This window comes from Lagopus leucura, unplaced genomic scaffold (assembly GCF_019238085.1).
Source record: "Lagopus leucura isolate 7727_CA_CO unplaced genomic scaffold, USGS_WTPT01 Super-Scaffold_100002, whole genome shotgun sequence".
Taxonomy (NCBI): Eukaryota; Metazoa; Chordata; class Aves; order Galliformes; family Phasianidae; genus Lagopus; species Lagopus leucura.
In genome coordinates, this window is record NW_024962263.1 from 547,530 (window position 1) to 574,436 (window position 26,907).

The 26,907-nt window shown below is 42.0% G+C and overlaps 2 protein-coding genes across 3 annotated transcripts in view; both read right to left on the reverse strand.

Moving 5' to 3' along the window:
• The window catches only part of TNS3 (tensin 3), a 223,624-nt gene extending 214,592 nt beyond the window's left edge, over positions 1-9,032 (reverse strand). The window contains exon 1 of the mRNA XM_042869077.1: positions 8,922-9,032. Within this exon, the coding sequence (XP_042725011.1) occupies positions 8,922-9,017 (96 nt within the window). The 5' untranslated portion in view covers positions 9,018-9,032. The remainder of the gene's footprint in view (positions 1-8,921) is intronic.
• A 1,945-nt stretch (positions 9,033-10,977) lies between these two features.
• The window catches only part of HUS1 (HUS1 checkpoint clamp component), a 31,173-nt gene continuing 15,243 nt past the window's right edge, over positions 10,978-26,907 (reverse strand). For both annotated transcript variants that reach the window (XR_006178447.1, XM_042869085.1), the window contains one exon: positions 10,978-11,171. Coding sequence is in view for 1 of the 2 variants with exons in the window: in XM_042869085.1 (XP_042725019.1) it covers positions 11,166-11,171 (6 nt within the window). In the remaining variant the exon portion in view is untranslated. The remainder of the gene's footprint in view (positions 11,172-26,907) is intronic.

Consider the following 26,907-nt stretch of genomic DNA (forward strand, 5'->3'; position numbering starts at 1 on the left):
AAAGGTATACTCAACTATTATCACAGAATCACAGAACAATTGAGCTTGGAAGGCACCTCTGAAGTTCATTTGGTCCAACCCTCCTGCTAGAGACACCTGGAACAAGTTAAATGGGACCATGTCCAGGTGTCTTTTAAAGACCTCCAAGGAGGGAGATTCCACAGCATCTCTGGGCAACTTCTTAAAGTGCTCAGTCACTACTACAAGAATGAAGTTTCCTGATGTTCAGAGGAACATTCTGTCTTTCTCTGTGCTTCCTGCCTCTTGTTCTGATGTGAGGCACTACTAAAGATCCTGCATTCATTGTCTTTGCAATCTTTCTTCAGGAACATTGATGAGATCCCCTCAACCTTCCTCTTCTCCAGGCTGAACAGCTCCAGCTCTCTCAGCCTCTTCTCATAGCAGAGGTGCACCAGTACCATCTTCTTTGCAGCCCACCACTGGACTTTTTCCAGAATGCTCAGGCCTCTCTCTCTGGTCACAGAAGGAGGTGGAAAGTGACAGAAATTGGCACAGTACCCCAGGAGTGCCCTCAGCATGTCTGGGTAGAGAAGGGTCACCTGGTGATAATGGCATTGTGAAAAGAAGACAACAGAATTGCTAGCTTTCTTAGCAACAAGGGTATGCTGCTGACTTATATTTAACTTGGGATCTGTGAGAACCCCCATATCCTTTTCTGCCAAGCTGCTTTCCACATGAATGGCTCCCAGGACACACTGGTGCACAGGGACAACAGGGTTGTTCCTTCTTAGATGCAGGAGTCTGCTCTTCCCCTAGTTGAATTGCATGAGGTTCCTGTCACCTCAAGTCTCTAGTCTGTCAAGGTCCCTCTGAAAGGTAGCAGAGCCATCTGGTGCACCAGTTGCTCTCCACCTTTTTGTCATCTGTGTATTTATCAAGTGTGCACTCCACTGCATCATCCAGATCACTAATGAGTATGTTAAACAGGACTGGACCCAGGACTAAACCCTCGGGTACACCACTTGTTGCTGGTCTCCAACTAGACTTTGTGTCACTGACCACTACCCTCTGGGTCCAGACATTTAGCCCATTTTCAACACACCTCAAGTTACTGACCTGACCCTCTTCCACCAGAGGCACATTTTCCTGGCTCCAGCTTTTCCCCCTGGACCCTGGGGCCTGCGATTTGCAAAGATCAATCTTGCTAACAAAAGTCTGTGGCAAAGAAGATATTCAGTACATCAGCCTCTTCTATATCCAGTGTAACCTGGTGCCCTGTTCTGTTCAACAATGGGCCCACATTTTCTAGCCTTTTTTTTCATTTTTGGCCATACATGTATTTACACAAGTCCTTCTTGATGTCTTTGACATTTTGACATCCCTGGCCTGATTCAATTTTGTTTGGGCTTTAGCTTTCCTAACTTTATGCCCAGATGCTGGGACAACATCTGTATTCCTCCTAGGTTACCCATCCGTGCCCCCAACCTCTTTACACTTTCTTTCTGTGAGGTTGGCCAGGAGCACTTTGTCTATCCACACTAGCCTCCTGGCATTTCTGCCTGACCTACTGCTTGCTGAAATGGATCATTCTTGACCTTGGAGAAGTTGTTCCTTGAGTATTAATCAGCTTTCTTAGGCTTCTTCTTCCTTCTAGGGCCTTATCCCACAGGAGTCTCACTGGACTCTTCCAAGAAGACCCCCCAAGATGAAGTCTTCTCTCCTTAAGTACAGGATTATGAGCTTGCTTTCCACCTTCCTTCCTTCCCCCTGGTTCCTTAACTCCACTATTTCAGGATCACTGCTGCCAAGGCTGTCTTTGACCTCCCCATTCTCAACAAGTCCCTCCTTGCTGGTGGGTATGAGGTTTATTAAAGCACTTCCCCTCACTGTTTTCTCTTCCACTTGGAGAAGAAGTTACGATCAACACACTCCAGGATTGGAGTGAAACTCCCAATGGGAGGCTTCTGCTATGTTGTCCCTCCAGTAGATATCAAGGTGCAGGAATTCTCCAGGAAGAGAAGGGCCTGCAAACACAAGGCTGTTCTTACACATCCACAAAGAGTTCATCTGCTTGTTCTTCCCGGTAAGGTGGCCTGTAGCATATTCCCACTATAATGTCACCGAACTTGGTTCTCCCTTTAATTCCAATCCTCTCAACTAACTCTCAACTAACTCCTCATTCATCCCCAGACAGGGGTCCATGTACTCCAGCTAGTCATTCACAAAAAGAGCACCACATCTACTGCACCTCCCTAGCCTGTCCTTCCCAAAATGTCTGCAACTTTCTATTGCAAACCTTCAGTCACAGGATCACATCTCTGTGATACAAATAAGACAAATAGCTCTGCAACCTTACACACCTGTCTGACTCGACCTGTCTTTACTCCCCATACTATGTGCGCTGGTGCACAAACACTTAAGAGCAGCATCCCAGCTCATTATGTTCCTAAAAAGTCTTTGAAGGATTTCTGTATAATGGTGACTTGTAGGCTTATTTGTTAATCTGCAAGTCCTACAGGTGACTCTGCTTAATCCCTATTCTGCTGATCAAGTGACCAAACAGAACATTTAATTAAAGTAATTGTTTCAGACACAGACCATTAAGGTGTCCACTTACATTTCTGTTACTTCTCATTCTTTCTGTCCTTCCATGGTGAGAAAATTTGCACCGTGCCTTCTACGCTACACTTCCTTTCCCAGTCGATCTTATAGCTGACAAATCATTTAAAAAGAATGCAGGGGTCTCATAAACACATAATCTGTTGTGGTTTAACCTGGCAGGTGACTGTGAACCACACAGTCATTCACTCACTCCCCTTCTCCCCAGTGGGATGGCAGAAAGAAAAAAAGGAAAAAAAACAATAAGTAGAACTTGTGGGTTGATATAAAGCTATTTAGAGAAAAAGGATATTAATTATGACAAGTATATATATCTACAGGTATATGGCAATTTGATGCACCAGGTAAATGTCCAGCAGAAGAGAACCAGATGAACTCCCACCCTCTTCAAAATTCCTTCTGCTTGATGTGATATGATATGGATATGACACACCCCTCTGTCTTCTATCCTAATTCTGTTCCATCCCAACTACATGGATCCTTTGCTGTGAATGGCCTTGAGTCTATACAATAGTGCTTAGCAGGCAACTATAAACATCAGTGTGTTATCAACACCGTTTTCACCTAGAAACAAAACATAGCATTATACCAGACACACTGAATAAACAATTTCATCACAGCTGAAACTAAAGCAACCAGCAAAAAATAAATAAGTAAATTTACAAGGATTCTCATTTTATTTTGACTTTTGTGTTGCATAACAATACAAGGAAACTGTATTGGTATAGGCATATGAGATTGTGGACTATTTGCTTAACATTCAATCCAAAGCCATTAAAAGTATTTATTCACAGAAAAAATTAGTCTTCTTCCTTTTATTTTCATCTGTGCAAATAAAGAAATCTTCAGTAGGAGTAGCAATAAAGCTCCACTGGGGCAAGATGGACCACTGATCTGTGTAATACTGGTGACTGCTCTCTGAGCTGAGTGGCATTCTCATACTTGCGTTAAGAGATGTTAAGATGCAGTATGGAAGTCTGCCATACAGCCAAGATATACAGAGATTGTTTCAGACTGTCCTTTTCTCCTTTTGCAAAACTTTGTCCTATTTTTGGCTGAGATAGTGTTTTCCTCATAAAGGCTGTATATGTATATTTATTTATTTTTAATTTTAATTTAAATAGTACCGATAATACACTGATGTTTCAGTCCTTTCTGGGCAGTGCCAGCACAGAATCAAAGAATTCTCAGCTTTTCACACTGCTCCACCAGCAACAAAGCTGGGGGTGCAAAAGAAGCCGAGGGGGACACAGCCACAACAGCTGACACAAACTGGCCAAAGGAATGTCCCATAGAACACTGCCTCAGATTCAGCAGCAAAAGCTGGGGGAAAGAAGGAGAGGGAATACAACTGAAGCAACGCTGTTTGTGTTCCCAAGAGTACATCATCAAATATGATGAGCCCTGCTTTCCTGGAAATTGCTTACCCTGCCTGTCAATGGAAAGTAGTGAATTAATTTCTTGTTTTGCTATGCTTGCATATGCAGTTTTTGCTTTACCTAATAAATTATCGTTACCTCAAACCACAGATTCTCACACTTTTACTTGTCTGATTCTCTCCTTAATCTTGGAAGATTGGAAGAATGAGCATGCAGCTGTGTAGTACTTAGCTGCTTAAACCACAGTGAAGTGACGACTCGTTATTTACAATTTAGTACACTTCAGTGGAAAACACTAGGCTGAGAACCATGAAATTTGAAGTCCTATATATTTACTTATGTCACTTAGCAATTCAATTTTCACTACTGCTTTTTTGCTTGCCAGTACAAGACAAGCCTGTTGCTACTGGGCCTGATCTTGTTCAGCATCTTCATCAAAGACTTGGATGAAGGGAAAAAGAGTTTGCTGATATACAGTGCTGGGAGGAGTGGTTGAGACACTGGAAGGTGGTGCTGCCATTCAGTGAGACCTGGACAGGCTGGAGAGCTGAGCACAAAGGAATCTGATGAGATTCAGCAAGGACAACTATAGACTCCTATACCTGGGGGGAGGAATAACCACACGTGTCAGTACAGGTTCAGGGCTGACCTGCTGGACAGGAGCTTCACAGGGAAGGATCTGACTGTCCTGACAGACAACAGGCTGTCCATGAGTGAGCAGTGTGCCTCTGTGGTGAAGGACACCAATGGTATCTCGGGATGCATTAAAAAGAGCATGGCCAGCAGGCCAGGGGAGGACATCCTTCCCCCTCTACTCTGCACTGGCTGAGTCACATCTGGAATACAGTCACATAATCACAGAACGGCCCGGGTTGGGAGGGACCTCAAGGATCATCAAGTTCCAACCCCCTGCCTCGGCAGGACCCCAACCTCCCCATTTCATAGCAGCCCAGGCTGCCCAGGGCCCCATCCAACCTGGCCTTGAACACCTCCAGGGATGGACGGGGCATCCACAGCCTCTCTGGGCAGCTGTTCCAGCACCTCACCGCTCTCATAGTAAAGAACTTCCCCCTGACATCCAACCTAAATTTCCCCTCCCTCAACATTTCCCCTTGTCCTGCAGTTATCAACCCTTTCAAAGAGTTGATTCCCCTCTTGTTTGTAGGCTTCTTTTAGGTATTGAAATGCTGCAGTGAGATCACCCCGCAGCCTTCTTTTCTCCAGGCTGAACAAGCCCAGCTCCCTCAGCCCATCTTCATGCAGTATTCAGTTCTGGGGTCCACAGATAAAATCTTCTACAGAGAGCCCTATAGAGAGCCACAAAGATGATAAAGGGCCTGGAGCATCTCCCTTATAAGGAAAGGCTGAGATACCTTGGTCTGTTCAGCCTGGAGCCTGGAAATTTCAACCATGATTTCAACCATGTTTATAAATATCTAAAGGGGGGGGGGGGGAAGGGAGAGTCAAATGGATGGGGCTAGGCTCTTTTCAATGGTGCAGTGACAGGACAAAGGGCAGTGGGCAAAAACTTGAACAAAAGAACGTCTTTACTGTGAGGGTGACAGAGCACTGAAACAGGCTGCCCAGGGAGGCTCAATGATCTCCAGAGGTCCTTTCCAACCCTCGTGATTCTATGATTTTATAGCAAGCCTGCTATACTTTAAAAATGAAAGCTAACTAATAAACAAACCAAACATGAGAAAGACAGCAATGCTAAACATGCTCCCTTCCAGGAGTCAAATTTATGCTATTTTCCCCTCAAATTTGCATTAACATCTTTTGGCATATTCTGGGATAGAATGTTTGACATCGAAATTACTTTAAATACCCAGTGGTAGAAATTCAGATGGCCTGATATAGTATCAGTGGTAGAATATCAGTTGGCCTCATATAATTATGAGGGCTGCTCCAAAACTGCTGCTTCTTATTTTACTATGTCAAATATTTCAGAGGTGGATATTGGTGGCACAGCAGTAGAGGTTGAACCTTCCCAACAGTATTATACCACATTCTGTTATTGTGCAACAGGTGGCAGCAGAGGGAAAGTCTGACAAAATGGCATCTGACATGGAAGTGTGTATGAACCAAAGCTGTGTAATTGAGTTCCTTCATGCAGAAAAAAATGGCACCCATTGATATTCATTCATGCTTGCTGAATGTTTATGGAAACCAAACAGTGGATGCAAGCACAGCGAGGCGGTGGGTGGTGCAGTGTAGCAGTGATGACAGTGATGTGAAAGACAAGCCATATTTCAGACATCTATGCAGATTTCTACAAGTGCTGCATGAAGGCCCTTTTCATCACTGGTAAAAATGCACAGCTAATGGTAATAACTGTGTTGAAAAAACAGTGTTTTGAAGCTGTCAGTGTGCTCTGTCAAATGTGTCTTTCTATCTGTTGTAATTTTCCTGAAAATAAACAGGAGGCAATAGTTTCAAAGCAACTTACATATATATCTTTCTTTTGGAAGAGAAGACCTCCAGAAATTCAGCAATACAGAAAGCTCGTATTTCAAGCTCTTATTTATTTCCTCCTTTGTATGTTCCAGATATGAAATAAAGCCACTAACATCAATACACTCTGCCCATGTTATGTTCCATAATAGCAGCATAAATTGGAGACTAAGCCAGTTTTTTTTTTATTGTTGTTGTTTTTGAGAATTATTGGCTCAGATTGCCCTTTAATTTATAATAAACTACTTAAATGTAATTGGTTTCAGAGAGGAAACACTTGATTTATAAACTAATATTTGACAGAAAACAGACCATCCATTTCATGAAACTCAGTACTTTATCTAAATCTTTCTCACTCTCCCCCACCCCCTATAAATGGGCATCCTGACAGACTGGTGCTAATAAAAGTATCATAATTCTTCATCCTTGTTCTTGGCATTTCCCTCTTCCCATCTTGTAGGTAGCTCATTCTTTTGCTCCTGGGTTCATTGCTCGAAGGGTTCCCTTGACCATTCAGGATGTCTTAGCATGGAAAGGAAGAATCAGTTGTAAACTTGGAGGTATGAATCTAGATTAAAAGAATTTATCCCCAAGCACTATTATTAATTATCTGGAGAGTTTTCAGAGCAGCAGATTCTGAATTATCATCCCCAGACAGACAGAAAGAAGGGCACAGAACCTGACTAACCAGAGTATAGCAGGATTGATGAGCAGGTACCCCAGCACTGGGAGAGTTTCTGTGCAAACTGGATGACTTGTACCCATGTCTTTGTAACATAAGTTCTGGCAAAAAACAGAACAGGGCATGTGTTTTGCCCCCAAAGATCGCATACTACACAGTATTTTCTTAATGTGTTTTAAGCAAAAGTAGAATTACAGAATGATTTGGAGTGGAAGGGACCTGAAAGGCCATCTGTCTTCTAACCCTCCGCAATGGGCCGAGACACTTCCCACCACATTAGTCCTACCCACCTGACCTCAAACACTTCTAGGGATGTGGAATCCACAGCTCCTCTGGGCAACCTGTTCCACTGACTCATGGTGACAAATTTCTTACTAGTGTCTAATCTAAATCTACCCTCTTTTGCTTTAAAACCCATTACCTGTTGTCATATCACTACATTCCTCGACACAGAGTTCCTCGTCCTTCCTATAAGCCTCCCTTACGGGTACTATAAGGTCTCACCAGAAGTTTGTTGCAACAATTTTTCTTTTCATCATAATATTAGAATTTTCAGATTTAATATCAGGACTAATGTTTCCTTGAAAAGAGATCACTGGAGATCACTGGATATGCTTTCAAATGGAATAAAGCTCCTTTTTCTGAGTGAAGGCAAAAATTTCAACCCTTTAAATGAGTCACTTGTCTAGGATTGAACAGTGGCCATCTTACACCTCACAGGCAAGCAGTTCTGGCAGGAAAATGTACGCTCAGATATTTCCTTGGCAGCTCTTTATAATAAAATGGTTATTTGAAACTGCTTGTTTTGAAACATTACACAAAGACTAAAGGAGATGGTTTCATAGAGTGTACATGAAATGATCAAAGGGAGCCTGAAACCAGTAAAGATTGTTTAATGCACGAATCCACAGCTTACCCTTGTGTGGCATATTATTCATGAACTTCTGGAAAACTAATCCTAAAAGGTTTCAATAGAAGTGATATGTTTTCAGAAGGGATTTGAAATGAGAGGATGCTTACTTAAGCATGTGAGAGGGAGACCTATAGTGGCACACAGAGCTGGAGTCAACAAAAACACTTCAACATATGTTTAACTTAGAACTGTTGCTGAACTGAGGTTTTAGAGGTAATCCAGGAGTAAATGCACGAAACTTCAAAGGTCCAGAGGTTTGCTTAGTAACACAGAAATACAGATGCATGAATGAGCCTCTGGAATGAGTTGTGTCGTACTGAGACCATCAGCTGGCACTCTAGAGATATTTCTGTTACTTTCCATTTGTGCCTGAAAAGCTGCTCTGCCGGCAGCTTTTCCAAGTTCTGTTCTGAGTCAAAGTCAAAGGCATCACGTGAGCCCAAACGGGTTTAAAACCAAAATAATTTAAAATCGATCCAACTTTCACATACATGGAACGTTTCTTCACTATCATCACGTTCGGACGTTTCTTTTCCACGACCATCTCAAAATACGATTTATATTCAGAGTAACGTGAGTATTTAAATCGGTGGGAAGGCAAACGCTTTCTCGCGGCAGCGCCATCCGCGGCAGGGATCACAGCAGCTCTGTACGCTCAATTCTCATCGCCAAGCCACGCAAGCGAGACGGCGCGGACAGCCACCTCCAGCCGCGAACCGCCGGGTCTCAGTACGAGCTCCTGCGGCACGTACAAACAAACTGCCGGCGGTCGGCACAGAGCCGCAACAAGCGGGCACGGACCCCGCCTCTCTCGCTTCTCGGGCGGCCACACGCACAGCCGCTGCACGACGCCCGCCGCACCCCGCGGCGCCGAGCCCCTCCCCGACGTCGCCCTCCGAGCGAATCCCCGTACCTTAACCATCACCTCGACCTCTTCTCGCGCCGAACGGCGCCGAGGCGGGGGGCGCGGTTCCCTCCCGTGGGGCATCGAACTCATCCGGCCGCCCATGGGCCGCCCCCGGTGCCGCTCCTCGCTATCGGCGCGGCCCTCCGGCTCCGCACCTCGATCTTCTCAGCCGTCGCCGGGAGCCATGAGGCGCCCGCACCTGCTCCGTCGTCGTCTGGGCTCTCCGCGCGTTCAGCCCTCGTTGTCAACTGCTCTGGAGCTCCTTCGCCGCCCGCTTCCCCTTTTGTTATCGGATCCGGGCCGAACGCACCGTGCGGGACGACAAATCAGAGCCTGTGCCTAAAGCTGCGTCTCCGGCTAAGGAAACCTCGCAGCCCGCCCTGTGCTGGTGGGAGGGCTTTGGGATGGTATGGATTCAATAACAACGAAACTGAAAACTCGCGAAGTGAGCCGTTTCGAGAGTGTGTGCTGCTTTTGTGAAGAAAAGCAAACTTTCCAGCCATCTATCACTGAGGCAAGCCAAATGGGACTCAAATACCAAAGTAACTTGAGAATGAAAAATAGATGTTTAAAGTCAACACCGAGAATGACTTTGAAAGCAGAATTTCAGAAGGGGAGAACCTGCAGGAATTTCCTGCCTCTTTGTGTAATCTGCCTGCCTGTATACATTAATTCCCATTAGTTTTAACAGAACTTATTTGTCCTTACTTTCCTGGCTGCAAAAGGGTGCTTACTGCTAATGGTACTACGTGATGGAAACAGCACTGTAAGCTTAAGGTCTCTGCTTCCCTCTTTGCCTAAGATATTTGGTGCCATGTGTAATTCGGGTTTGCCGAGGTGTGCTGTAATTCTGAATCCTTTGCTTGTTAGCACTCCAGCTTCACACTGCTGCATTGCCCACAAAGCTCAGAAGCTGTAGTTCACTCTCAGGGGTCCTGAGAAGTTCGAGTCACGTTTATCCAACTCTCATGCTGTGAAAAGATGCCTGTAATGGAGCAACAGTGAGAGTTTATTCTCTACTTCCTAACACTTGCATTTCAGTGTTCTAGCAGCAGTATATTAAAAAAGACTTGTACTAAGTAGGTCATCCGGTCATTTGTTTGTTTGTTTTGTTTTCTCAAGGAATAGAAGAAATAAGAAGTCTTTTCTAAACATTTAAGTAGTAATAAAATCTGGCATGTTTTGATAAGTAAAAACAATCCATCTTTTATCATAACATAAAATGAATGTTAACACTAATGTTAATTTGTACATCCTGGATATTCTAATTGAGTATTTGGCATCCATTATGCCAAGCACTCTACTCAGAGAGACTGAAGTTATTTACTGCATAAAAACGTTCTGTTCTTGTGCCTGGAGGAATTCAGGTATACACTGAGTACTCTGCATGAGGTCAATTCTAGGCTGTCAGCTTATTTTCACCGCATTAATCTTGTCTGCCCTCCTCCCTGTTGCTTAAACTCTATGTTCAAAGAGCCTGAATGCACAAATGAATTATTTCTGCAGGACAAGGAATAGATTAAGGGAGAAAAGGTCATTGTACAGGAAAAGCTATTCTTAGGTGACCTGAAGGTCTGTTGTCTTATAAGGTTTTCACTGGGAAGTCACAAATCATGAATAATGAGCTGTATTTGAAACATCACAAACTGATTAGAGTCCTAATATGGGAAGTGTAAGTGACCTTTACAAGCCAGTCGAAAGCAAACTCTCTAACTAGCAGTTGTACTGGCTTCCCTACTCCAAGGGAGCTCATCTGAGATTCATTGACTGATCCACAAATAAAACGTCGGTGAAGGGAACTTAATTCAGTCAAATTATTAGTTTGACAGTACAGAAGTGAGTATTTACAGGTTTTAAATGCCTCTGCAGAAACAAAATGTGGAAATGCCAACCTCTTCTGACAGAACTTCCACTGCTTTATCTTAGTAGAATATCCACTTCCATTGTTTTAGTGTTTTGACTCTACTTTTAATTACTGACACATTGCAAAATTTAACAAACTGAGCCAGTGGCTCATATGGTTCTATTGTTTCTTTGTTCTGTTTGAAAATTAATAAATAAATACCAACAACAGGACTTTTTATTTTTGTGCCCAAAACCAAAGCAGAATCAAGTAGCCAGCTTGTCCAAACGTTACAAGGGGTGAGAGTCATGCTTACTGGTGGATATCATTGAGGCTATGCTGACTTGACCAGTGCCGCCATTTCCTTTTCACGAAGATTCTTGAATGGTAGGTAGGCAACTTGTCATCTAATCCTGTGAAAGAAACATGGTTTTATTACAACTTTTCCTAACAAAAGTTCTAAAGAGCACTGTGGGACTCAAATGCCCAGTTCCCTTCAGGATTAACCTTTACCTCCAGCACCAGTATGCAAAAATAAAATAAAATAAAAAGTTTAATGACTAGAAGGGATCTAATTGGAATTCAATGAACTTGTTATCACAGATGAGATCCAGTGCAGTACCTCAATGGAAACAGTGTATTTTTAAAGAATATAGTGAATAAGATTTTATTTAAAGGAGAGCTAAACAAGTATTAATGACTCGTCATCATGAATGAAAGAAGAATTTTCCTTAAGTATTCATTCCCAATGCCTCCTTCATCCATCACTGTTAGCAGTTAGAAAAGATGGCTTTCAGCCTTGTCACAAGCAAAATTAGAGAAAGATTGGGGTAGACCAAGGAGTGTGGGGAAAGAAATAACAAAAAATACACAGATACCTAGTGGATTCAAATTTACAAAGTAACTGTGGCTAAGACATACGTCACGTTTTAGAGAAAAATGACCACGGCCTGCGGCAAAGCTGGGCTTATAATCATCAAGTCTGCCATTAACTCTGCAGGAAATGCATTAATCTGGAGCCATCAAAGAAATTATAGCCAGTTATTTGCTGAGAGAGGGATTAGTAAGGCCAGATGAGCGTTTTTCTTGAGGTGCTGTTATTTTCACTGAGTAACACAAAAATTATATTCATTTCATGACTCTACTTCTGTGTTGGAACATAAAGAGAGAAAAACTGATTGCACAACAGTTACTTGAAATTCCCTGAAAAAAAACAGGAAATTTTTAGCACTGCTGAACTACAAACAGGAACTGCCCCTATGTTTTGCACACATTGGTAGGGTGGTGCAAACCTCAGCCTTCTGTTCTTCAAACACTTTGCTTCCCTCTGCACTGAACGGTTTTGTTGTTAAAGTATGTAACTGTCAAAAGACTTCCACTAGCTTTAGCAGTATGTGTTAAGAGACTGTATCTTATTATTCAGATTACCTAGACATAACAAAAATTACATTTCATAGAATTATAAAATGGGTTGGAAGGGACCTCAAGGATCATCAAGTTCCAACCCCCTTACCTCTTACAGAGTTGCCAACTGCTAGATCAAGTTTTAGTCCAGGCTGCTCAGGGACCCATCCAACCTGTCCTTGAACACCTCCAGGGATGGACAGGGCACCCACAGCCTCTCTGGGCAGCTGTTCCAGCACCTCACCACTCTCTCAGTAAAAGACTTCCTCCTGACATTTAATCTAAATCTTCCCTCCTTTAGTTTAAAACCATTCCCCTTTTCCCTATCATTATCATTATGCAGCCTTCCAGGCCACAAGTGCTCACTTACGGTTCATGTAAAGTTTTTTGTCAACCATGACCCACAAGTCCTTCTCAGTGGAGCTGCTCTCAAGTTCTTCTCACAGACTGTATGCATATCTGGCACTAGCGCCTGCCTGACTCATGGGGGAGAAGAATGGCAACCATGTCATTCTACTTGCTATGTCCAAAAAGAAGTATTAAATAGGATATATCAATCTATTAAAATTTTGAGCAGAGCTCAATCAACAATATTTTGTGCATTTAATGCATAAAGCCTTCAATGACAGTCTAAGAGCCAAGTAAAATAAGACAGAATGAACTCTCTTCTGTAAAACTTCACATTTTCCAAAGTCTGCACAAGCAATGTGGCTTTTCAGCAGGCAGTTTGGAGGAAGTATCCAGTTCTGAAGAAACTAAGTACTCTCTTCTGTAGGAGGCAAAATGGCACCCTGGATAGTCTGAGCAGTATCTTGACCCTCTGAAGCCAGTAAGTCGTGAATGACAGAGATGCACAGATGTTATTTACAAGCTGTGATAACCGTAAGAGCAGCAGTGGTGCTCATAATTTTCCAAAAACCTTTTTTTTTTTTTTTTTTTTTTTTTTTTAAATCATTGAGAAGTGTGTAGCTGGGGGAAAATTAGGTTTATCAGGCTTAGGATTTCCAGAGTAAATTCTGAACTGAGTACAATAATCATTCAATACTACCTTATCACAGAAGCACAGAGTGGTTGAGATGGGGTCCTCTGGAGGTCATCTTGTCCGAACTCTCCCCCTTACTCAACCAAGGCCACCTTGACCCACTTGCAAGTGGGTCTATTCAGAATAGTTCCAAGAAGAGAGACTTGCCAACCTCTCCAGGCAACTTGTGCCAGTGTTTATTCCCCATCACAGTAAACAAAATTTCCCAGTGTTCAGAGGGAACCTCCTCTCTTTCAGTTCATACCCATTGTCTCTTCTCATTTCACTAGGCCCTACTGAAATGAGACTAGCTCTATCTTTGCACAAATCCTTCAGATATTTATATACATCGACAAGATCTCCCTTTAGGCTTTCTGTTTTTGAGGCTAAACAGTTCCAGCTCTCTCAGCCCTTCATCTTATGTGAAATGCTCCACTCCTTTCATCATCTTCCACCTTTGCTAGATTCTCTCAATATGTCCGTGTCTCTCTTATGCTGTAGAGTTAAGAACTTCACACAGTGTTCCAAGAGTTGTAACCTTAAATAGAGCAGGAAAAAAAGACAACAAAAAAACCTCTGCCTGCCTGCTGGCCATACTTTACCTAATGAAGCCCAGGATACCTTTAGGCTTCTTTTTTTTGGAAGAGCACACTGCTGGCTCATATACAGTTTGATGCCCATCAGGACTCCTAGGTAAAATTAGGTCCTATCAAGTACTGGTGCCTGGAGTTCTTCCTCTCCAGGTGTAGGATTTGGTATTTCCTCTTCTTGAATTTCATGAGGTTCTGGTCTATGTTTCAGCCTAACAAGCTCCCTTTCTTTGGAGGCATGGCCCTCTCTGGTGTACCAGCCACTCCTGGCAGTTTTGTGTCACCTGCATTCTTGCAGGGGCTGCTCTCATTGCTGCTCGCATGTCACTGCTCACCGTCTTGAGGCCTGTCTTTTCCGGCAGCTTTCCAGGTAGCTCCTCGTCTGCCTATCCAGCCCAGCAAGCTGCTTCAACAGATTGTCTATGAGGATCTTACAGGAGACAGTGTCAAAACCCTTACTGAAGTCCAGGTAGATAACAGCCACTGCTTTCCTCTCATCTACCTGGTGAGTCATTTCATTGTAGAACATCATAATGTTGGTCAAGTATGCTTTCCCATTGATGAATCCATGCTAGATCTTGATGGTTTCCTTGTCTTTCATGTGCTTGGAAATGGTTTCCAGGATCAATCACCTTCTTAGGGATCGAGCTAAAGCTATTACCTGTAATCCCTTGAGTTCTCCTTGCCTGTTTATGAATGTAGGAGTGATCAGAGATTTGCCTTTCTCTGATCTTCAGGCAGGTCTCTCAGCCCAAAGGTTATCAAGAATGGCCTCACAGTGTCATCGTCTATCTCCTACAGCACCCAGAGATGCATCCCATCAGGGCTCATAAACAACAAATGTAGTTATTTGTTGAACTGGCTGGCTGTGATACCAGCAACTTCTATGCCATTGGCAGTAAAGAGCTTTGTTATTGTGATGCTGATATCCTGGCTATCCCAGAAAGGTTCCAGATCTGAGTATGGTTTGGAGGTGAGAAAGATTGAATGTAAAATAAGCCTACATTTCTCTTGACAAACATAGAATTAGAGCCAGAACCTGGAAAATTCCTTAGGACAAACATAGCCTCTTTACACTGTCAAATTCCTGTAAGTTCTCTATTCATTTAATAACTCACATTATTACTGATATACTTTTTAATCTGTTTGAGCTTTTTAAAGAAAAAGCTGTGTGAAAGTAATTTCCATCCCTGTATATCTATGACCCACTTACCCAAGACTTGTAATTACTCCAGCCTACAACTTGACACCAGCATACACAAATAAGCTAATGCCTGTCAGTTTTTTTGGTGAAAGAACTCAACAAACTTCATATGTCAGAAAGAACCATTTCCTAGTCATTTTCTTATCTCTGTCTCCACTGACCTCTCCTTTTTATACTCTTATTAAAAAAAAAAAAAAAAAAAAAACTAACCAAAATAATTTTCCCCAAATGGCCCAATGTTAAAAGGCTTTACAAAAGATGTAAATCATTCTGCTCTGCTATTCATCTGCAGAAAAACCTTTTTCCTGCCGCACCATCCCATTATGGTGCAAACACTGCTCTTTTACCCCAAGCCAAAAATGTGGGAGGTCGAAAAAGGAGAGACAGATGTGGCAGATTTAACAACCTCGCTATGTCTGGGAAAAAAAAAAGAAAAAAAAAAGAAAAAAAAAAAAAAAAAAAGTGTTTTATATTCCCAATATATGTGCCTGGAAAGATTAGAAAGAAAAAGAGTCTAGCTATATGATTCCAATTGTTCCTTGTATAGTTTCGTCCTTATTACTGCTTTGCACTCAATAAATTTCCCATCCCACGGAAAGCCTCACCCTGAAAACGATCTGAGTTTATCAGCTTCTGTCAGAAGCCACTTTAGAGTGGGAGACATGCATCAGAAAGAGAAAGCAAAAGCATCTGCATAAATCCAAATCTGAATGACAATTGTTTTGCTATTGTTTTTCTAAATCAGCTTAACTCTTCATTAAAAGTAAGATCACATACTTAAAACTTACTTTGTCATAATGATGAAAATATTAGTCAAAAGCTCTGGTGGTACCTTGAAACAAAAGAAAAGTTTAAAAAGCCCAAACATCTTGCATAACCGTGATGGATTTCCAACAAAAACATGCAGTCATGCAACAGTCAGCTAATGTCTGTAAAATTCCAGATGTTTTTAATATGCCCTGTAGGGCAAATTTAATATTTTCCAGACCCTTTCCCTTCTTGCTAAAGAACAGCAATGAAATAGCAGGAAATGGTCTTCAGCTGCTGTAATGTTTTCATTTGCCCAGCGACAGAGTTTTTTAACTGAGCCCTAGCCCTTTTCTCCCAGCTTTCTGGTGCTTTTGGCATTTCAGGAGCAGGCCGTTGACTAAGGTTTAATCTCTGCCAGGTCTTTATTACTCACAGCCGAGGCTGACTCTGCAAGCTGCCTTCAGAAGAAGAATGCATGCAAAGAGCTACTCTGCAAAACTGGGGACAGTTTATACGAGCTCCTCCTTCAAAGAATCCAATAAACTTTCCTCAAGACAAACCCCTTGCAAGCCCCTCTCCTTACTCCTAAACATACGATTCATATGATAAAAAAATCCAAACCGAAACAAAACAAATACACAAAAAAATTCTTTTCAAAAAACATTTTCTTGTTGACATCAAAGTAAAAAGAAGAGCTGTGTTTGATATGTATATCCTCAATTTTTAAAGTAAAATATTTGGCCTTACACTTATGTGTCTAGCATTTACGGTTGGGATGTTGATGAAAAGGTGGTGATGAATATATGCAGGCCCAAAGCAATGAAACTAATTGTCTTATGAATGTACAAGAATAAATACACAAGGAGAGGAAGATGAGAGAACTGAGAATTTAAAGTAAAACAGAAGTAACTTACAGTGGACAAAGTGTACTGTAGGCCTCAAACTGCAAGCACTCGTGTTTGTGTGTAATGCTGCTCTTGAAGTAGTGCTACCAGATGTCAGGCAGTCTTCTTGATGCGGAAAGATCCACGACTCTTACTAACCGTGAAGGCTGAAACTTTTGAAAGTCACAATCTCTCTACTTTCAGTCACCACACAGTGTAGCATTTCATCAGTGTTCCTCTTTCTTGGACCAATTTCCTCTCAGCAGTGACAGCTAAGGAGACCAGGAATGGCCATGCCCCACTCCAACCTTTGCCTTCTTCTTCAAAGAGATTTCTGATCTATTCTGATGCCAAGTCATCTCCTCTGTGTGATGTAGCACATAGGGACGTGGTGGTAGGCTTAGTACTGCTAGGTGTTGGTTAGATTTAATCTCAAAAGTATTTCCAACCTAAATGGTTATGTGATTCTGAGTCTTTGATTCTGTCTTTCGCTTCCCAGAGAGATGGAGGAAGAACCTTTCCACACCTGACCAAAAGCCACACACTCATTACTTCAGTCAGCAGTTTCGTGGGCCCCAAGCCAAGAACCCAACATGATGACAAGAGCATATCTATGAAAGCTAATTGTTTCTGTGTGAATGGGTTCAAGGGATAAAACTTCTGCTCCCTCCAATTTTAACCTTTGTCTTTTCTGTACATCCTTCCTTGCATCTGTATAGCATTGCACCTAAGTCCCTTTGACTCGCTGTGCTTTTATTCTCTGTTCCAATAATCCATGTATTACTGAATTCTCCCACATCTCTTGCTGGGCAAGTGCAAAATCAAAAATCTTCCATTGCAGAGAAAAATGTTCAAAATCAGGTGACACAAGGACATCAAGAGACTACCGCAGGCTAGTTTAAAGGTGGATACACGGAGGTAGAGGCATTTCATTTCCTTTAGCTTTTTACAGCTTTCGTAAGATCCTAATGCAGTTAATACGTTAGTGAACAAGTTTCACACAAAAATGAGAAAACAAATAGAGATATGCTTTGAAGTCATGTAAACAAGTTTCCCACACCCTCATAGTCCTAATACTGCAAAAATCACAGGACTGATCTGACTGCATAACTGCTGCCTGGGGTATTTACTTGATGCTACCAGAGGACCAAAGCCAACAATTCTTTGGTTGCTTTATTTCCAACAACTTCATCACAGTTTCCAGGATGTATTCAAATTTACACTGGATGTAAGTAACTCACTATTTCCCCTTCTGCCTGTTAGAAGAACTTTGAGGCTTTTTCATCTATTGGGTGCATGTGACTAATTCAGCAGGCTCAGCAAAGAATGAACTTTCTGTGTATCCCATGTAGACTAATCCAAATAAAAACAAAATCTACCATGCTCATAAATCTCCATGAACCAACCAAACAAACAGAAAATCATGTATACATCCTGGGGAATAGGTCCCCGAAAATATGTGCTCTTTCAACAGAAACAAACACTGTATTTTGATTTTTGATTTCTTAATCCCAAATAGTAAAGTCAGCATAAGTGAGAAATCTCTTCACAACTAAGAAGTTGCAATGCTGAACTAAGAAAAAATCTGCAGTTAGAACTGTAGTTATGAAATCAGAATTTCAGAGAAAGTGAACTACTTTTGTTAAGCATTTAATGTAAAATGTAACTACGTGTCCTCAAAAAGCAGGATTTTGTTTAACACTTGGATATTCTCTCACTGGAAAAGTAATCTCACTGATGTTTTCTTCATCTCAGTACCTGTCCTATAAGATCCCTTTAACATTTACTGAGCTAATCTGTTTTGGCAGCTTTGGAATCAGAGAAGAGATTTTAGGCACACTGATGCTGAATTAGAATTGAACAGCACTTCAGTCACTTCCGACTGTGCACAGAATATTGTGGCAGCCTGGAGGGAAAAAGATAAACTCAACCAAAGGGCACAGGGAGAGAACCCAAAGGAAGAAAATATAACTGTAATTTTCCTTTCCTTCCCATCCCTTTTTTGTTCTTAAATATTTAATATGTGTATATATGTGTTGTTAAATACGTATGTGTGCCAGAGAAGTGAGGGAGGACATCTGCCCATCTGTAGAAAGCTAGCACAGTATCTGTGCTGCAGTAATTTTTTTCTTGCAGCCCAAGTAACAGCAATTCTGGCTGTCGTCTGTCTTGTATACAGATACAGTACTAAGCTCTCTGCTTCTATGTTGTCAGTTCAGATGAAATTCTTTCCAATGTGAAATATAAAAAGAGACAATAGAAGCTTCAAGAACTCATCCTCCAGCATTCAGGATACATCTAAATGGGACATAAGACCTTTTGGTTTATAAAAATGTCATTGATACTTCTATTGAAACACCATTTCCAGAAGGTCACAGAGGTCATCGCTTCATGCATGTACACAGTCATGCTAAATTTATGTTGCAGTTCTATTATCAGCAACATTTACTCACAAAGTTTTTGTTGCTCACAGAGAGCTAAAATGAACGGCAGCGTGTTCCAGGCCGCACACAGGGTGCCATTCAAGTTATTACACTCCTTGCTCCTAGACTGAGTAGGATAAACAAAAGTTATGGAAGATTCATGAAATGAAACATTGTGGTGATTTCAAAGAGGAAAATATATGGGATTGTAACAGTTCACAGAAGAATTATTTCCTTGGCAGGAAAACGTTGGAGCCCAATGAAAGGATGAGTAGTATTTTGTTGGATTCTTCAGTCAAAACTACAGCTGCCACCTTTGCTTTTTAGCTCACAACAACACAGACATCCCAAAGTTTGGGATAGCCATAGCAAGTTTTAGTAATATGTGTCATACTCATGTTCACCTACACAAAAATAGCAAGGGCATCTCTCAAAGGAAGCAAGAGTATACAATGTATAAGAGCAATAGCAATCAAACCAGGGAGAATCCATTCTTCCCTTTTTAATATCCTATTGGTTTTCTTTATATAAGACTATGATGTCACCTTGAGCATGTAAGCAGCCAATCTTAATTTGCAAGAAACTGTAAGAAGTTTTTAATCTCTTAAACAAAATAAAAAGTGGTTAGGGTCTGAGTACTCAAAGCAATGTCTGCTTTTGCCTTTCTGTTCACATTTTTTTTTTTTTTTCTAAGTGAAACCACCAACCTTTTCCATCCTAAGTGAAAACTCCATGGCACTCTCTGGCAAGGAGAATGCAGCCACCAAGCTGTGTCACAATGTGTCCTGAACATGCTTCAGAGGAGACCTGTCACGTTTCATAAGATGTTTTGAACTGCTCAGAGTATAGGATGAGGCACTGAGCTTTGTTTTGCTTTATTAAGCACATTTTTATGGTGAGTACCTTTTGTCCTTCTAATCATGAGACGCACAGAAAAGGCCAAAGGGTTAATCTGAACTTGACTCTAAGACTTTAGGCAATCCAGTTACTGACTGATCTGACAGGAACGTCCATAGTTAAACTAGACAGACAATACATTAACAGTGAAAAGGATGCTTCTCACCAGTCCAAGCAAGATGAGGAAGCTTTGGAAGATGTTTCTTCTTGTAATTTGTTTTGGAGCAAATTTGCTCAATTCTATGCGTCTATATATCATGCCAAAGGCTTTCCCCTGAACGTAGCCTTGTAACCTGAGTCTGTTGAATGATTAAAATAATGTGAAAGCTGCTTAAGCCACTTAAAAGATGTTAGCACTATTCCTAATTTACTGTCTTCTTGTTTTTAAAGATATTCCTCCTTTCTTGATAGCACTATGTATATGCTCACTCAATGCACAGTAATTCAACTTAGAACTTCAGCTAGAGAAACAGGGAACTGATGGCACTGAGGATTATCCCTAATCACCTCTTCACTTTCACCCACAGAAAATTCTACCTTTTTGCTGTGAGTCATGCACTTAGACCCTTTGCCCGGAAAGTAGAAAAGACAAAGATGTCATAAAGACACTTAGAATTCTGTTTGTCATCCTGTAGGTTGTGACTGAACTGCAGAAGATGAAAGTCTGACATAAATAAGCCAGAATGATTCTGTAAAGTTATGCAGTATGGTGAGAGAAAAGGTAAACCACATAGCATTTGATATCCTAATTGCCTCATCACTTTTCCGTGCCTGGTTTACAAAATCCCCTCAAAGACTTTTCAAACACTTGAAAAGAGGTAGCCAACGAAAAATGAATAAATAAATACAACAGCAACAAAACTAATAAAAATAACTATCTAAAACCAAACCACCAAACTTGCTATTCTGTCTGTTCGCTATCCTGGGCTCCTGATTAGCCTGTTAATAAAATAGAAGTTAAAAGATCTTTCAATTTCCTTACAGATATAGAGGTGGATTATTGCAACCTTGCTTATATGTCAAGGCAGAGGCAGTGTGTAAGAAAGGAGGTCGTACTTAAAAATAACTGAGAAATATGACTGCAATAGATCTCGGCACCCTGGAAGTTTCCTCTGATGGGAAGATGCTGCTCACATGCCATGCTCTGTCTCCAGGGGATGTCCAGAGAAGGGCGATGAAGCTGGTGAGGGGCCAGGAGCACAAGTCTTCTGAGGAGTGGCAGAGGGAACTGGGATTGTTTGGTCTGGAGAAGAGAAGGCTCAGGAGTTTTTCTCTGCAATTACCTGAAGGGAGGTGAGATGAGGACCAGCCTCTTCTTCCAAGCAACTAGCAATAGTACTAGAGGAAACGGACTCAAGTTGTGAAGGGAAATTCAAGTTGGATGTCTGCTTCTCAGAGAGTGGTTAGTGGCTGGATTGGGCTGCCCAGGGAAGTGCTTGAGTCACCGTCCTTGAAGATGTTCAAGAAACACTTAGATGTTGTACTAAGGGACATGGCTTAGTGAGGGAATACTGGTGGTAGTCGGAGGGTTGGACTGAATGATCTTGGAGGTCTTTTTCAACCTTGGTGATTCTATGATTCTACTATTCTGTGACTCCATGCAACACAATAAAAATGACACTCACCTAATTCAAATTTGAAATCTTTTTTTTTTTTGAAATGTACTTTCCTTTCACTTTGTGAGAGACTTCAGTTTTGTTTCCTATTATCTTTCTCAAAGCTGTATTTTTGTCAGTCTTCTAATGAAAGTTGAATCTTCCCTACTTCACTGTATTCAAACATTATCAGGAGTTAGTCTGTGTCTGTCCATCCATTCCTCTTAAAATCAAATATTTATAAAAGTCTTAACCTCATTTGGCCAGTGAGGATTTAAAAACACCTGATTGCTTCCATCCATTCATCATGACACACATTTTTCATGATGCTATTTCCTGTATCCACTTCTGTACTGGAATGTTGGGTTGGTTTCCATTTTTGTGTTTTTTCTCTTTTTTACTTCTGCCTGTGCTGTCTGATCTCCATAAATGGAGACCGATGAGCAGCATTTAAATAAATTCCAGAACTCCTGACTCTCTTGAAATGGAATATTTTCCATGTTACATAACCGTTTGGTTTGATTTAGCTCAAAAGTCTTGAAAAGCAAATAACTGAGCACAAAGTTCTCTGATTTCTCCTCCCGAATTTCATACATAAAGGCTGAAGGAGGAAATGTTTAGATATCCAGTATAAAATTAAAGTTTCTTTTCTGTGACTGTAGCCAGTAAGACCTTGTGATCAACATGTTAGTGATACCAGGAATGATGTGTAACACCACACACAGTATTAGGGTGGAAGATAGTGGGTGGAAGACAGTTATGTTATCTGTTATTTACATCTATATTAGTAGATGTGAAAACTGAGATTTGTGCCAACTTGCATGTGAAGAGAAGATGGGCATGGCAGAAAGACTAGAAGTGGTCTTTTAAGTTGGTGTCCAGAATGTAAGAAAATTTTTCTCAAATATCTCAAAGGTTGGTGTCAGAGTCTGAGTGACTGTGATGCAGAGTCAGTGATGAAAACTTCTTGGTGCTATCGCAGAAAGGTGAGTGCTTCTGTCCCAAAAACAGAGGCAGGACTGGGGGTCACTCGTGTTCAAGGACAGGAATGATGGGTGACAGAGGTATCATCGGGAAGGGAGGAGGGTGGGGAGCTGCTGGATACACCTTTCACTGCTGCAGGAAAAGGGAGACGGATGGGCAACTCCTTTCAGACACTCCCAGTGGAGAGCCTCTGGCCTGCTGCTTGGCATCACCAGCATTAGCCAACTCTAACCTGGCTTTCCTGAACTCTGCTACAGGCAAACTACGATCCACATGTTTGGGCTTCCTCAGTTCTCCTTCCCAAAACAAATGTAGTATACCTTTTGTTCTTACGCCAAGTGCCAGCTCCGCAGTATAACATCTGGTGAAAACTGAGATAAAACTCAGTATAAACGGGGGCTAAGAATGTAAGTCTGGGTAAACATGGCTCTCAGTAGGGAAATTATATGAAAATAAACTCAGGATTAGTTGAGTTTTGGAATTTCATAGATCAGGTAAGAAATTTTCTTAGAGATTTGCCATTACAAAATCTATCCAATTGTTTTGTTTTGCCCTTTCTACATGGTCTTTTGCAACACTAAATATCAGGCGTATTTGGAATCATTATCTAAAATGAAATCACCTAAATAACAAGGAAAATTTGCAGTCCAACTTAGGACAGGCCAATACAAACAATGTCATCATCAAAGTTTGAAAACTGCAGCCATAGGAACATCCATTATTTCATACTTAAGTAAGTTCAGAGGGAAGGAGCCCTGCAGTGGAGGAAGCATGCAAGCAATTATTTCTGGAGCACTCACGCTAATTACAAAAAGTGTTTCTGCTTTACTGAAGTCCACCCCTCACAGCAACCTTCTGGACAAACTGTCAACATCTGAGTTGAACAGGTTCATGCTATGCTGAGTGATGAACTGTCTGAATAGTAGAACTCACAGAGTTGACAGGGCTACATCTGACTGACTGGCAGGTGGTCACTAAAGGTGTTCCTCAGGACTCAGTTCTGGTGTCAGTCCTGTGTAGCATTTTTATCTACTATTTGGAATACATCCTTAGCAGGTTTATTGACGATACTAAAATGAGAAGTATAGCTGACTCTTTGGAAGGACAAGAGGCCTTGTGGAGGCACCTAGATACATTGGAGCACTGGAGAATCATCAACAGCAATGGTAAATGCCAGATTATACACCTGTAATGTAATATCAAAACACAGGTACAGACTGGGAGTTCAGTGGCTGGAAAGCAGTAGCCTTACAGAAAGAGATCTTAAAGATGCCATTGATAGCAGGCTCAACGTGAGCCAGCAGCTTGCCATGGCAGCCAAGAGGGTGAACAACACTTTGGGGTGTATTAAACACAGCACAGCCAACTGGTCAACTGGTGATTCTGTATTTCCTGCTGATGTGGCCTCCTTTGCTACACAATACAAAGAGGATATTAAGGTCCTTGAAAGTACCCAGAAGGCAACAAAGCTGACAAACAGGCTGGAAGGTGTGTCCTGTGAGAATAAGCTGAAGATACTTACATTATCTAGTTTGGAGAAAAGAAGGCTAAGAGACAACCTCATTGCTCTCTATAACATCCTGAGGAAGGAAAATGGAGAGACATGTCTGTGTCTCTTTTCCTTGGTAAGCAATGACAGGATGCAGAGCAATAGCGCAAAGCTGCAATAAAGGAGGTTCAAGCTGGACATGAGGAAAAAATTATTCCTTGTGAAGGTGGTCAAACAGGGGAAGAGGCTTCCTAATAATGTGACTGGTGCTCCATGCTTGCAGATGTTCAAAAGGCATTTGGATAATGGACTTAATAATATGCTTTAACTTTTGGTTAGTCCTGAGATGGCCAAGCAGTTGGATTCGATGATTGTTGTAGGTCCCTTCCAGCTGAACTTCCAAATTCATCCTTGCAGTCCAATTTTTCATTAATCATCCTACAATGAAATGAAAATCCTGAATACAAGCAGTGTTTTGTATCAACATCCAGTCGAAGACATGTTAAATTTAAGAGAGGGAAATATAATTCTTTAGCATGATGAGATCAAATAGGAGAAGTAAATGAACAGTGAGCTAGTAACTATTATCTAAACTCAAATTTCTAACTTGATTAGGGAAAACAACATCTATCTTTGGAGCTTATAAAGCTGGATGGGCTTGATTCTGAGCAAGCAAAGATTAAAACTACTGAATGAACCCATGATGTTCTCCTCTCTTCCATAGTAGGTAACATCTCCCAAACCTGGGCGAATTCTCAGGTACAACTGTGGAGTGGAGATGCATGTGGAATGGAGATCCATGCACTACAAAGGGGGTGCACAGAGGGATTTTAGAGTTTAGTTGCCTTATACCATGAACCAGAACTATAGAGGCAGACACAGTACAGCTGGTCTTTAAAGGATGTAGACAGCTTACGATCCAGTTGGGCTTTGACCCCTCTAATTTTCTCCCTGCAGAGCCTCACAGCCTTTTCATATCCCCCTGAATGGCCCGTCCCTTCTTGCAAAGATCGTGAACACTTTTTCTTCCTGAGTCTCTAGCCGAAGCTCTCAGTTCAGGCTGATCTTCCCTTTCACCACATGAGGGCAGCTTGCTCCTGAGCTTTTAAGCTTTCCTTCTAGCGCAACATCCAGCCTTCCTGAAACCCTGTGCCTCGCAGGACTGACTCCTAAGGAACTCTGGCAACCAGTCTCCTAAACAGTCTGCACTCTGAAATTCCAAAGTGGCAATTCTGCTAACCTCCTTTCTTACTTTTCCAAAGATCAAAACCCATTAATTCATGACTGCTATGTCTAGGACAGCTTCCAGCCACCATGTCTGTGATCCTTCCTTCTTTGTTTGTGAACAGCAGATCCATCAGGGAGCTTCCCCTGGTAGGCTCACATACCAGCTGTCTTGGAAAGTTATCTTCCACACTCTAGGAACTTCCTAGACTGCTTCCTCTCAGCTGTATCAGTATTTCCAGCAGACACCAGGTATGTTGAAGTCCCCCACAAGAACCAGGGCTACTGATCTCGTGATTTCCAGCAGCTGCCTATAGAATGCTTCTCCCATCTCTTCATCCTGATTGGGTGGTTTATAGTTGATTCCCAACAGGATATCATCCTCTCCGATCTTCCCCTGATCCTCACCTAAAACGACTCAACATCATCATTCCTGGTACTGAGCTCTACAGAGTTGAAACACTCCGTAACATAGCGAGCCACCCCACCACCTCTCCTCCCTTGCCTTCACCTCCTGAAGTCTTATAACCCTCCATTGCAGCACTCTAGCCATAAGAATGATCCCACCATGTTTCAGTGATGGCAACTAACTCATAGTTCTCCTGTTGCACCATGGCTTCAAGATCCTGTTCATTGCCCATGCCACATGCATTAGTGCTTCAGCTAGGCTACTGGTCTCACCTATGACCCTGAATTGCTGCTCATAAGTTCATCTCTAGCAAGCCTGGTTTTATCCCCTTTTATGTTCAAACTTAGTTTGAAGCCCTTTCTTTGAGCTCTGATAACTCCTAGGCCAGAATTCTTTCCCCCCATTGACCAAGGTGAACCCCATCTGTTGCGTGCAGGCTGGTGCCAGATAAACCACCCCAATAAAAAATAAAATAAATTTTTCCTGTGGCAGCAGCCTCTTAGCCACGTGTTGATCAGATGGGTCTTTCTTCTCCTCTCGGTATCTTTCCCTGCTACTGAAGAGATCAAGGAAAACACTATCTGAGTGTTTTCCATAAACTCACCACCCCAATGCCCTGAAGTCCTTCTTGAAAGCCATCATGCTTCTCCCCACAACCTCATCACTGCCTACCTGAACTACCAGAAAGGGGTAATAATTAGAGGACCTTACCAGAACATATGAACGCAAGGTAGGGGAAACTGCAGAATTAGTGAGCAAATCAGTGAATTGCAAAATTAGTAAGTTGAAAAAGACCTCTAAGATCATCCTGTCCAATTGTCCACCTACCACCAATATTGCTCTCCCTCCTTAAACACCTCCAGGGACTGTGACTCCACCACCTCCCTGGGCAACCTGTTCCAATGCATAATCACTCATTCTGAAAACAAATTCTTCCTAATACCCAATGTGAACATCCCTGGGAGCAACTTGAGGCCATTCCCTCTAGTCCTATCACCAGTTACACGGGAGAAGAGGCCAACCCCCACCTTGCCACAACCTCCTTTCAGGTAGTTGCAGAGAGCAATAAGGTCTCCCCTGAACCTCCTTTTCTCCAATCTAAGTGATCCCAGCTCCCTTAGTTGTTCCTCCTAAGACCTGCGCTGCAGACCCTCTTCACCAGCCTTTTTGCCCTTCTCTGGACATGCTCCAGGGTCTCAATGTCTTTCTTGTAGCAAGGGCCCCAAAACTAAGACTATAGAACATAGTGCTAAAGGTGTGTCCTCATTACAGCTG